The sequence below is a fragment of the Poecilia mexicana genome, unplaced genomic scaffold, assembly GCF_051168715.1.
Source record: "Poecilia mexicana isolate PSO_F unplaced genomic scaffold, ASM5116871v1 scaffold_19, whole genome shotgun sequence".
Classification (NCBI taxonomy): Eukaryota; Metazoa; Chordata; class Actinopteri; order Cyprinodontiformes; family Poeciliidae; genus Poecilia; species Poecilia mexicana.
The window spans coordinates 4,509,093-4,521,028 of NW_028263388.1; the positions used below are offsets into that span (position 1 = coordinate 4,509,093).

General features: G+C 36.9%; 1 protein-coding gene across 3 annotated transcripts; it reads right to left on the bottom strand.

Annotated features, from left to right (window-relative positions):
* Window positions 1-3,359: 3,359 nt before the first annotated feature.
* LOC106925836 (ras-related C3 botulinum toxin substrate 1-like) lies at window positions 3,360-9,364 on the bottom strand. Of its 3 annotated transcripts, XM_088016443.1 has the most exons (7): window positions 9,216-9,364; window positions 8,055-8,126; window positions 7,753-7,876; window positions 5,258-5,320; window positions 4,874-5,033; window positions 4,688-4,757; window positions 4,083-4,262 (listed from the first exon to the last, which is right to left on the bottom strand). In XM_088016443.1, exons 1-6 carry the CDS (start codon window positions 9,251-9,253, stop codon window positions 4,735-4,737), a joined length of 480 nt encoding a protein of 159 aa, XP_087872569.1. In that variant the 5' UTR covers window positions 9,254-9,364; the 3' UTR covers window positions 4,083-4,262; window positions 4,688-4,734. The 3 variants fall into 3 exon arrangements, with proteins under 3 accessions (XP_014855848.2, XP_014855847.2, XP_087872569.1); XM_015000362.2 differs by lacking the exon at window positions 4,688-4,757 and having other exon boundaries at window positions 3,360-4,262; window positions 7,759-7,876; XM_015000361.2 differs by lacking the exon at window positions 4,688-4,757 and having other exon boundaries at window positions 3,360-4,262.
* Between the last annotated feature and the right edge of the window lie 2,572 nt (window positions 9,365-11,936).

Here is an 11,936-nt window from a genome sequence, read left to right on the forward strand (position 1 = left end):
AAATATATACAAAATATAATTTTTTTCAAATATCTGACTAAACTAACCTGGGTCATATGAGCACAACAATGTATATTTTCCTGATGTTTGCTGAATATTTTTTTATTTTAAACATTGTAGTAGGTGGCTGGTGCCTGTAAAATCCCTTGTCCAGGAGCAGAATTCAATACATTATAATAGTTTAAAACAATTAAAAGAATACTAAGATAATATATTATGACAATTAAGTATAAGTAGTCATATAAATAATTATAAAAGTATCAATAAATTGAATTAAAAATCATTTTTATATATTTTCCAACTCCATTGAAATTTGTCCCTAGTTTTTGTCAACACCGTCAGACATGAAAAGAATCTAAAAAAAATCAGGCATTATTGGGGGGCAACAGAACTTCTAAGGACCCCATGACCACTTCCTTTCTCTTCCTTTGCTAGAAGGGCTAGTTAGCTCTGGTTAGCTTATGTTATTCTTTAGTTTTTTCTTCTGTTTTATTCCTAAGTTGCTTGTCACAACCATGATGTGTCAACACCATAACTGACAATTTAAAAACTTTGATGAAATTTTGTGAAATAAAAGCTTAATTTTAGTATATTATAAAGATTTCATGGACCTGACGAGCTACAATATGGCCTCCTTCAGAATAACAACATATAGATTGAGGTAGTTTGGTATTTTGTCAACTCCATCAGAGTTTTTGTGACTCTTTCAGTGAAATTGTTGACAAATCTCACTTAAATGTGCAATTAATTCATTTTAATTTATTTTACATAAATTGCATTGCTTCACATTGTTTCCAAAACATTATTTGTCATATTTGCACACATAAGGTTGAGAAATAAAAAAAATGGGGAAAATTAAAACACATTTTATCAATTTAAACTCTTTATTCTGCTTTGCTTCCTTTGTGCCACAATCCACAGAGGTCTCATGCCATTCCTAAAAAGATAACGCCCTGGGCGGTTGCCCATATTGCCCATGTCAGAAACCACAACTGTCTGCACCATTAAACATAGCAATTAATTCAATGCACTAGTGGTAAACACTGAACTATGAACACTGACCAAGAAGAAACAAGCAAGAAGCAACCAAGTAGCTGCCCCCCTGACTTTCTCACTCTCTCCTGCTGCATGAAGCCAGGCAGCACAGTGCTGTAACGTCTGCCACCATGACAGGTGACGAAATCAAAATCAGAGCATGCTCTGTGTGCTCTTATGTTCTTGTGTTTTATTTATTCTCTGATTTTATATATATAATTTTACATACTGCGACAGACTGCCGACCTGTCCAGGGTGTACCCCGCCTCTTGCCTGGAACGTTAGCCGGAGATAGGCACCAGCAACCCCCCCGACCCCACTAAGGGAAAAGGGTGTTAGAAAATGGATGGATGGATGGATGGATAATTTTATATATCAGTGATTCTTGAGAATAGGGACAAAATGGGTTTTAATTTCCCCCCAAATTTGAATATTAAATAAAATGTTGTGCCAGATGACTGGCTTTATTTTCACTCTTATATTTATTTAACTTTATGACACACAAAACTACAAATGAATCGTCCTTATTGTCTCCAGATGCATTCTGGGTAAAGCTTGTCACCAACGTCATCATCAGTCACTTGGCAACAAATGACAAACTAGCTAGAGCATTTCTACGGACTACGTTAACATGTTTTGAATTTGTGTTGTTTCATCATTAGTGACCAGTAGCCTGTTTCTGTTCTTCTCTTGGTTTGTTGTACTTCATGTCAGATGGATTTCAAAATGACAGAGTCGTTCTCTGTGGTGATGAAACTTGTTAGCTCCACTGTTGCGGGCATGTCTATGTTGTAAAGTTAAATTATCATGAACTTTATTATTTGGGCCCGGTCATACGACTATTTATTACCTTAACTGAACATTGAAACTGTCAGGAAAATCTGGAGGCCATTTGAGTTAACATTATTTAGCTGCGGGGTCGTTTTCTTTAAGTTTTTAGCTGTAGACTCCAAAACGGGGGAGTGACTGTGCTGGACCACTGGCTTGATCTATGCCACAGGTGTCAAACTCCAGTCCTGGAGTTTGACACCTGGAGTTTCTCCACTGTCCTGCAACATTTAGATGTGCCATTGCTGCACCACACCTGAATACAATAATTAGGTGATTATCAGGACTCTGGAGAACATATCTACACAGTGAGGAGGCAATTGAGCCATTTGACTTTGGTGTTTTGTACCTGTGGCACATCTAAAAACTGCCAAACTGTTTTTTCTTTGTCAGTGTGTCATGTTGGTGACTGAAGCCTGTTATGATGACTCCAACACATTTCTTCAGACAGGTTGGCACGACTTTTAATGCTGTCCAAAAAATTTTCTATAAGCTGACTAATTTCTTTAGTAATTATTTCTGACTTTTTTATGCTTTATCTAGTAAACCAGGTGGGCAGAGTAATTTGAATGAATGTGACGGTGACACACACAGGTGAGTCTGATTAGTTTTGCTCACACTTCTTTTTAAAATATTTATTTATTATCCTAATGTTTCTGCTATATTTCTTGTTTTTCCTTCCAGGCTGGAAGTCTTCCTCCTTCATGTTGACGAAAACAAGAGCAGCACCAAAGACACTTCACCATCAGTGATCACAAGACCATCCATGGACGCTTCCAATGAACTTTCAAAGCAGACTTCACCTTCAGTGCAAAGTACCATGAATGTATGACCTTTGTTGTATATTGCTGTCAGTGCTGTTTGATGTTTTGAAATAAAAGTAGATTACATACTGCAACTGGTGCTGGTGTTTTTGTAGCATCTAATGTGGTATCTAATGTCTTTTAAAATGAATTTGGGGATTATTGATGGTCAGTTTCTGGAAGAAAGGGTTTTAATTGTTCTAGTGGCTTTTATTTGGTAGTAAATTGACAAAAAAAAGTGAGTAATGAGAGAAGGGGAAGACTAGGAAGCGAACCCACAACAGCTGCATTGAAAACTAGAGCTACATGTGGATTGTGCTTAACCCCTGCGCCACCACAGTACACCCTGCCAGTAGTATTACAAAACTCAGATTTCTATGTTAATATATACTTTACACCGTTCTGCGTTAGATTAACACATTCATAGTGTTAACTTTTGACAATATACACTAGTGTTGGGTAGATTAACACTGAAGTGTGTTTGATTTCAACTACTGTGAGTGTTCAACTCTATCACAAATGACGCTTTCAAAAGTGTCATTTCTATGCCATCCAGAGTGGACCAATATAGACACTGTCAAACTGTTGAATTCAACTCTGTAGGAGTTGAATTCCTACAACTCCTGCTGTGGATGCAAGATTAATATTCTTTGGAAGAATCTTGTAATATTTTAACAAAACACAAATCCAAGAGAGCTTTGTAAATGCTTTATTTGCTTAAAAACACACTATATAAAGATACTGCTGTATTGAAAATGATTACAAAGTGTCCAGAATTTATGACTCTTCAGAGTACCTGTACTAGTTTAGTTTTTCTCATATCATTGGGCAGCATTAGGCATGGGCCGGTTACAGTTTAGAAAAATTATAGTTTCAAAAACTTCAAAACTGAGAAATCCATTCTTCTATTCACAATGGAGTCATTTTATTAAGTGATTGTGACCTGAGTTTTGCTAGATCCACAAAGATCTTTCAAATGGAAGTCAGACCTCCAGGTTAGCAAGAACACAGAGTGAAGAATACGACGGTGTGTCAGATCCATTGAAGATAAAACAAATGTTTTAAAAAGAAGTACATTTCCACCAACAACTTGGAAATTTTGAGACTCATCTCTGAACTTTTCTATAAGAAATAAGGGAATTTCTGAGCTTGAAGCTATAAATTTGCTAGAAAAGTTGAAAATTTGAGATTCATCAGAAATGTTATATGTTATATGTTAGATGTGGACATTTCTGAGTTTCAAAAGACGATGTTTGACTTTTGAAACTCAGAAACTTCCTCGATTTTTCCAGATTTCTAAAAGTAATTAAAAAATTACGTGGAAATGTACTCCTCTTTCTTTTCTTTTTTCCTCCTATGTACAAAATGCTCTGATCCGGCGTGGTAGAAAAGCTAGTTGTAGGAACCCGTGGTCTGTTTTTCCTTCATCCTGGTCGTGTGTTCTGATCCGGACGGGTCTTCCTTACAGTACGGTGCACTTCCTTCTCCTGGGCTTCTTGGTGGGCTGGGGGCACAGGACCGCCCTGATGGCTTCATCGAACACCGTCTTAAGGCCGCGCTGCGTCAGAGCAGAGCACTCCAGGTACTTCACTGCACCTGGTTTCAAACAGCAACACAATCCAACTATTAGCATATTCCTCATATTGTTCTATAGGCCTGTCACAGGAACTAGTGTTGCTGGATGATAAATTGTGTCGGTAATTATTACAATAAATGATAATATTATTATTTTGTGGACATTTTCAAATAATATGTTGATAATGGCAGAATAATGCATAGTTTGCCCTCTCAAAGGGGGACTTTGAACTTGAACATACACACACGCACGCACGCACACACATCTATATGAAAAGCCAACTTTGCTGCACATAAATCTGATTTTATTTAATTACTATTATTATTAAACTTATTAAACTTGGTTAAATATGGCAATGGTTTTGAAAGAAAGTGAACCAAATCCTGTTTTATAACAGAATAAAATTGTTCAACTGAACTTAAAAGAAGTAAAGAAAACTTGATACCTTTCTTTTAATACAGGAAACATGAAAATCCTTTGAAAGTTTAGGATCTACAATGAAAAACATTCATTTCCTACAAAAAAGAAAAAAATTGGACCTTTCAATTTTTATTTGTTTTTTTCTGGCCTGTTAGTTCTTCTGTAGCGCCTAGATACATTTAAACACAAAATACGAGAAACAAAAACTGACCGATTTCTTTTGCCATGGCAAAGCCCTGCACAGTGGTGATTGGAGTCCGTTTCTTCTCCACCAGAGCTTCAATGGTCTCACTGTCGTTCCTCAGGTCCACCTTGGTGCCCACCAGGATAATTGGGGTCGTAGGGCAGTGGTGCTGCAGCTCTTGAAACCACTGCAGAAGAAAACAGGTTGTAAATAGCTCAGAAAGAATAAAAAAAAAATTCCCTCCACCTTTTGGTATCTTAAATGTTCTTCTTATGTCTAAAACCGAATATAGAAATGTAGATAAATTTTATTTCTCAAGTAGACGTTGGGTCGTGTCAACGACGGCCCTTTTTTCTACTTGTGAGCAGATGTGAACATCTGGCCTTGTTGCAGAGAGCAGGCTGTTCTTACCTTGGCACGAACATTCTCGAAGGAAGATGGACCAACAACAGAAAAGCAAAGCAGAAACACGTCCTAAGATGGAAGGAAGTAAAATAAAAAATATTCATAAAATCTTTTAACACAAACTTTTTACAGTTCAATGTAAACTATTGAAAACTCTATTGGACTTGTACTGAATGGAGTGTTTTGCAAGTAGTTATGTTAAGGCTCTTTAACATTTTTTGTTTTTTACTTGAACATGTATTTTTGGACAATATGTGCTACAAAGCAGCATGTACTGTGTTAGAAAAGAAAGTATAGGAACAGTGGTGCCTGAGTTTATTTAGCTTCTGTAGCCAAGGTTCAGATTGCCAAGGTTGTCCCGATGAATACTGAGGTGTTTATATTCCTCAACCTCCTTCTCTTCTTCTCCCATGATGGAAATAGGATTTGATCTAATCCTGCTCCTCCTGAAATCAACAATTATTTCCTTTGTTTTGTTTACATTTAAAATGAGATGATTGCTCCCACACCATGACACAAAGCGCTCCACCAGCTCTCTGTACTCAGCCTCTTGTCCATCTCTGATTCACCTGACAACTGCAGAGTCATCTGAGTGATTCTGTAGATGACAGAAGTTGGACTTGTGTTGGAAGTCTGAAGTGTAGAGAGTGAAAAGGAATGATGAGAGTACAGAGCCCTGAGGTGCTCCTGTGTTACTGACAACTCAGTCCTTCAGTCTCACAAACTGTGGTCTGTTAGTGAGGTAGTCATAGATCCAGGTGATTGTTGAGGCCTCCACCTGAGTCTTCTGGGGTTTCTTACAGAGTAAATCAGGCTGAAATGTATTAAATGCACTAGAGAAATCAAAGAACATGATCCTTACAGTGCTGCCTGCTTTATCCAGATGACAGTGGGTTTGTTGAAGCAGGTGTATGATGGCGTCTTCAACTCCAACTCCACGACGATTAGCAAACTAGAGGGGGTCCTGACATGAGCTTGTCTGCTTACTAAGGTAAGCAGACAAGCTCATGAGTTTCTCCAGGACTCTCCAGGAACTTCATGATGTGGTATGTCAGGACAACAGGTCTATAGTCGTTGATGACTGATGAAAATCAGTTTTCTTCGAATCAGCCAGCATGTCTTCGGTCTTCAGAACTCTTGGGCTAACACCATCCATACCTGCAACCTTGTTCCATTTTAGTCTCTCCAACTGCCTCTTCACTTGACTTCTAGATACAGAAAAGTGAGAGAGGAAGGGAAGAAAAGGCAAATGGAGCATCAGCATCTCCTGATTTGGTTGAAGGCAAACTTGTGGAAGTAGAAGAGTTCATAACTGAGGTGGAATATAGGACATGTGAGGTCTGATGTTGTTCCCTCTTCACCAGGGGGTTTGTATTCAGAGGAGAGAAAAACAAGATTATGATCCAATTTCCCCAGAGGAGGTCTTGGTTTGGAGACATATGTATCCTTAACATTAACGTAAAGCAAATCCAAAATCTTGTTTTCCTGGGTGGAGTAGCTGACAAACTGGTGAAAAGTTGGCAGAGTTGAAGAGGCATGATTAAAATCACCAGATATTGCCACAAATGCATTGGGGTGTTGTGTCCGTATGTTGGCAACAACAGAACTGATGACATCACATGCATTATCGACAAGAGCTGAGGATGTAATGTAATGAACTGCCAAAATGAACCCTTTTGGTAAATAATATAGTCAGAAACTTACTGCCAAGAGTTCAATGTTTGGTCTGCAGAGACGACACTTCACAGTAACATGTCCTGGGTGACACCATATGTTGTTAACAAACACTGCTAATCCACCTCCCCTCTTTTTCCTGCAGCTCTTTAAATCTCTGTCTGCTCGTATAGTCAGGAAGCCTGGCAGAGAGATGTTGGAGTCGGGGACACAGTCCTACCATGTCTCCATAAAACACATTATGCAGCGTTCCTTATACTCTTGCTGAGTCCTTGTCAGAGCTTGAAGGTCATCCATCTTGTTAGCTAATGATCTCACGTTGCCCTTGGCGATGGTTTGAATTTCCTCCTTCCCTCTCTTCTCTTTGCTCCTGCTCTGCATCCATGACGCCTCCTTTTTGATTCCTCTGGGATTTCAGGCTTCAGCTGTGGCATTGTTTGAGCTGCTCCCTGTTGTAAACAACCCTGTTGCTATGGTTACGAATCAGCGAGCAAAAATATGAACAATATCCAATATCCAATATCTGTCAGTCTAGGCAATATCCAAAAAAGAAGGAATGATTGTCCAAAACAAGCTATTTTCCTCCAATAAGGCAGAAATGAATATTAAAAAAAATAAAATAAAATAAAAGCCAGAGCTACTCCAACATGCTGCCAGTGGAACAGTTCTAGAATTATGTCATCATGTCAGTAATGTCAATTATGTCAAAAGGCAGTAATCATTATGTCCAATAATGATAAACCATTATTTGACAATCAATCATAAATCGATTATTTGTTTGCATTCCTACTTGCTACCACTAGTGTGAGCAGACATACTGAACATACACCCACTGTCTGAGGGTAGGACAGAGGTCTGAGTCTGTCATAGTCCTCTTGTCCTGCTGTGTCCCACAGGCCCAGTAACACTGGATTCCCATCCACCATTACATTGGCAGAATAACCATCAAACCTGGAGGAAAACAGCAAAACGTTAACTTTCAGCGCAAACTGTCTTTGACAGTGTTCCACTTATTCTCTTATACTATATCTCTGTATTTGCCTTGTTTACTCAAACTTTACCCAGCTCTCTACTGAATATGAGCACATCTGGTCAGAAGTTGTCGTGGTTTGTGCTGCGTTGGGCTTACACTGTGGGGATGTATTCTCCAGGGAAGGCGTTGGATGTATAACTGATGAGCATACATGTTTTACCCACAGTCCTGAGGGGAGAAATAAGACAATAGTGAGAGTTATAACTTAATAAGAGTGTCCTCTAATGAGGACTGACCATTCTGATGTAGTAAAATTATGGAACTGTCCATGTTTGTCTGTATAATACCCAATGGGTTATACCAATCAAATTGATTTATCAACTCATATTTTCTTCTTCAGGTGAGGAAAGAAATGATTGTAATTCTCTGGTTTTTCTGCCTCACATTAGGAGTCTGTTTACAAGTGTTCTCCTTGGTGAGTGAGAAGGATACCAGTCTGCGCTCTCAAGGAGGGAAGGTTCTGATTTGGCCTTTTTCCACTAGTAGTAACTACAGTGTACGACTCGACTCGACTCGGCTTGTCTGTCTGCAGTTATAGGGTTATAGGTTAGTCACTGTTGCATCTCCAGTCCAGTCTGTTGTTCAGATTTCTGTTCTACAGAATTGCTCTTTTATATCAAGAAATAATAAGTAAAGTTTATTTAAAATACCAAAGCGCTGTACAATAGAAATTGACCTTACAACCATACAAAACATGTATGGTTGTACACAATAAAATCAAGAGATAAAAGCCTGGGACAATAAAAAATGTTGTTAGTTGCTTTTTAAAACCTCAACAGTCAATAAAGCTGCAAGGGCCAACTGTTCCACAGCCCTGGGGCCACTGACTGAAACCAACCAGAACAACCAAAAGATTCAGCCTTTCAGAACAAAGACCAGGATCAACAGAATATTTAGTTAAAAGCTGGCAAAGTTAATCAGGAGCCTGGCTGTGTAATGCTCTGTTTGTCAGCACAAGTACTTTAAAACAAATTCTAAAATAAACTTATCATATATATCATATGATTAAAATATTCAGGCAAAACTGTTAACAATATTGACTCAAAGTAAAACTAAGAGAAGCTCAGAACATCAACTGCCTAATCTGAAGAACATACAAGAATTTTCCTTCAAGTCTTGTTTGCAAAGACTGGAAATGGTTTTGGTTTGTAGCAATGCAAACATGCTGAATTTAAACACAAATGATGTTTCAAATAGCACACTAACTTTGAATCTAGCTCAAACACTGAATAAAGTTAGAATAAAAATCTAACTTGCCCGTCTCCCACCACCACGCACTTAATGTTATTCATCATATGGTGAGTTAGCCTGGACAAGTTAACAGGAGGTAAAGTAAACCAGAGTCCTTGTGTTGTCTGAAGTGTACAGCAAACTAAGTGAACTGTTGTGGAGTTTCTGGTTTATGTTTTGTTACAGGAATGATCAGTTCCTGTAACCTGTTGATTTACCGTCAACAGCCTGAGAAATCTCTGGAATTCTGACCAGCTGTTGCTGCTGGTAAAGGTGACACACCGAATTTGGCATTTTCATTAGATGTCAGTTCCAATCAGCAATATATGAATGTGAGAGATGTATTACTAAGATCAACAAATGTGGCCCAATGTGTGATCAGACTCCATGATGTGAACATGTTGATTCTGTGTGGCAATTAATTTAATTTTTCATTGTTTTCTATCATAATACACTTTTCTTAATCCAGCCTAGATTTTATGATATTTTTTAGTAACTGATTACTGGGGGAGTAACCAGTAATCAGTTACCCCCCATCCCCCTCCAGTAACAACAACTCTTTTAAGAAACTTGAGTAACATTTCATTTTTCCTTTGAGATTAATTAAGTATTTTTGAGCTCAGTTTGTTTCAGATGGATTCCAAACTACAACTTCCATTAAAGACTCTAAAATGTTGTTGAAAAAGTGACTCTGCAGGTTTATTTTATTTATTTCAGGCATAATAGAAGAATAAAATCACACATGAACAAGAAATGCAAGATACATTTTTGTACTACAATAATCTTAACATGCTTTAAAAGGAGTAGGAATGAGTAAGGAACATATGAACTATGACCTCATAAACTCATACCATATTTTCAGATGGACTCATTAAATCAAATAAAAATTAAACATGGGTTAGTTAATTAATATATATATATATATATATATATATATATATATATATATATATATATATATATATATATATATATATATATATATATATATATATATATATATATATATATATATATATATATATATATACATACCCACACTCATATGCATTAGCCTCAATTTACATACACATTAGTGCTATCTCTCACCCATATTTCTATATCATGTAAAATGACCTTATATTAACTTTTAAATTGTATTAATTTTTGATTTTGGTTTACCTCTTCATTTAACTTGTTCCATAATTTTACCACATGAACTGAAATACAAAAACTCTTGCTTGTTGTTCATAAACTATGAATCCTTAAACTTGACTAACCCCTTAAGTTAAATCCCCTTCTCTGTCAGAGAATGTTCTGGATGAGCTCAGGTAGCAGTTTATTAGATGCCTTAAACATAATTTGGGCAATTTTAAACGTCACCATATGTTCAGATTTGAGAATTCAGAATAAAGGGTTTGTGTTCTCATAAAAACTGACATTATGGATGTTTCTAACGGCTCGTTTCTGTAGGATACTCTGTGGCTGTAAACAATATGATAAATATGGCAAATATGGCAAAATCAGAGAGTTATATAGAATGTGAGATTATTTAGTAAACAGAATATGTTTAGTTTCTGCCAGGACTGAAATGTTTCTACATAGTTGATTCTGTAAATGTTTAATATGAGGTTTCCAACTTTTGTCATCTATTATTACATCAAGAAACTGATTAACATATACCCTTTCCAGAGTTACACCTTCTGACTGAACTTGAATTTGAGTATTTTTGAAACAGTTAAAAAAACCCATGATTTTAGCCTTCTCCAAAGTGATAATTTACTATTGTCAAACTGTTTTTTTAATTCACTGATTTCTGAGGTAAGTTTTTACCAGAGACCAGCAAATAACACAAATTTTAATACATTAGACACTTTGCTTATGTTGTTTATATACTAATTAAATAAAACTGGTCCCAGTACTGACCCTTGAGGTATTCCACACACAATCCTCAGACAATCGAATTCAATATCTCCCATCTTCATAAATTGTTTTCTGCTCTGTTCCCAGTTTTCTTTTAGGTCCGACCTAAAAGAAAACTGGAAGCAGGTTTTGTCACCATGTTTGTTGAAAAATAAATCACATCCTTAGTCAGTTTGAAAGGACCAAAGCAACCAGAAAACAGGAGAAAAGGACAGCTGGACATTGTTTTCACATTAAAATGAAATTTCACATCTTCTCTGTTTCTAAAGACAATGATTTTTGAGGGAATTCTGACTCATGGTCCATATGGATCTCCATAAGAGTTTCTGGACTTTGGGGGGCAGCATGACCATCCTGATGGCTTCATCAAACACAGCCTTGAGGCCGCGCTGCATCAGAGCGGAGCACTCCAAGTACTTCACTGCACCTGGTTTCAGCACACACACAAAAAATTAGTTATCGTATCTATACATCACATTATTCAAAAAATTTATGGATGGATTTTGTAATCCATTGTAATACTTTTTTATTGGTGCTGCACCAATAAAAAAGTATTACAATATGAGGTATTATACCTTATAGGCCTAATTGATATCATTAGAGCTGCACAATATATCTCAAATATTCATACCACACTGTAGTGCAATAATTATGGACTAACATATTCTAAATGTTCTGAACTTTCTTTCCCATTCATGTAATGCTTAGCCTGTCAGACAGAGTGTCACAACAGACATATTTGACATCGACTAAAATGTTAAAAGTCACAGTGATGGAAGAACAGATGAGAAAGAGAGGAAAGAAAAAATAGGCAATATTTACCAATATTAAAAGAAAAGTTCACTA

What these genes read in the sequence shown, in the direction of transcription:
- LOC106925836 (XM_015000361.2), bottom strand. Translation starts at nt 9,253, where the DNA reads ATGATGAATAACATTAAGTGCGTGGTGGTGGGAGACGG. An exon ending in GGAGAATACATCCCCACAGT is followed by an intron (nt 7,877 to 8,054) that starts GTAAGCCCAACG and finishes GTTTTCCTCCAG; the next exon opens with GTTTGATGGTTATTCTGCCA. An exon ending in CCTACCCTCAGACAGTGGGT is followed by an intron (nt 5,321 to 7,752) that starts GTATGTTCAGTA and finishes CTTCCATCTTAG; the next exon opens with GACGTGTTTCTGCTTTGCTT.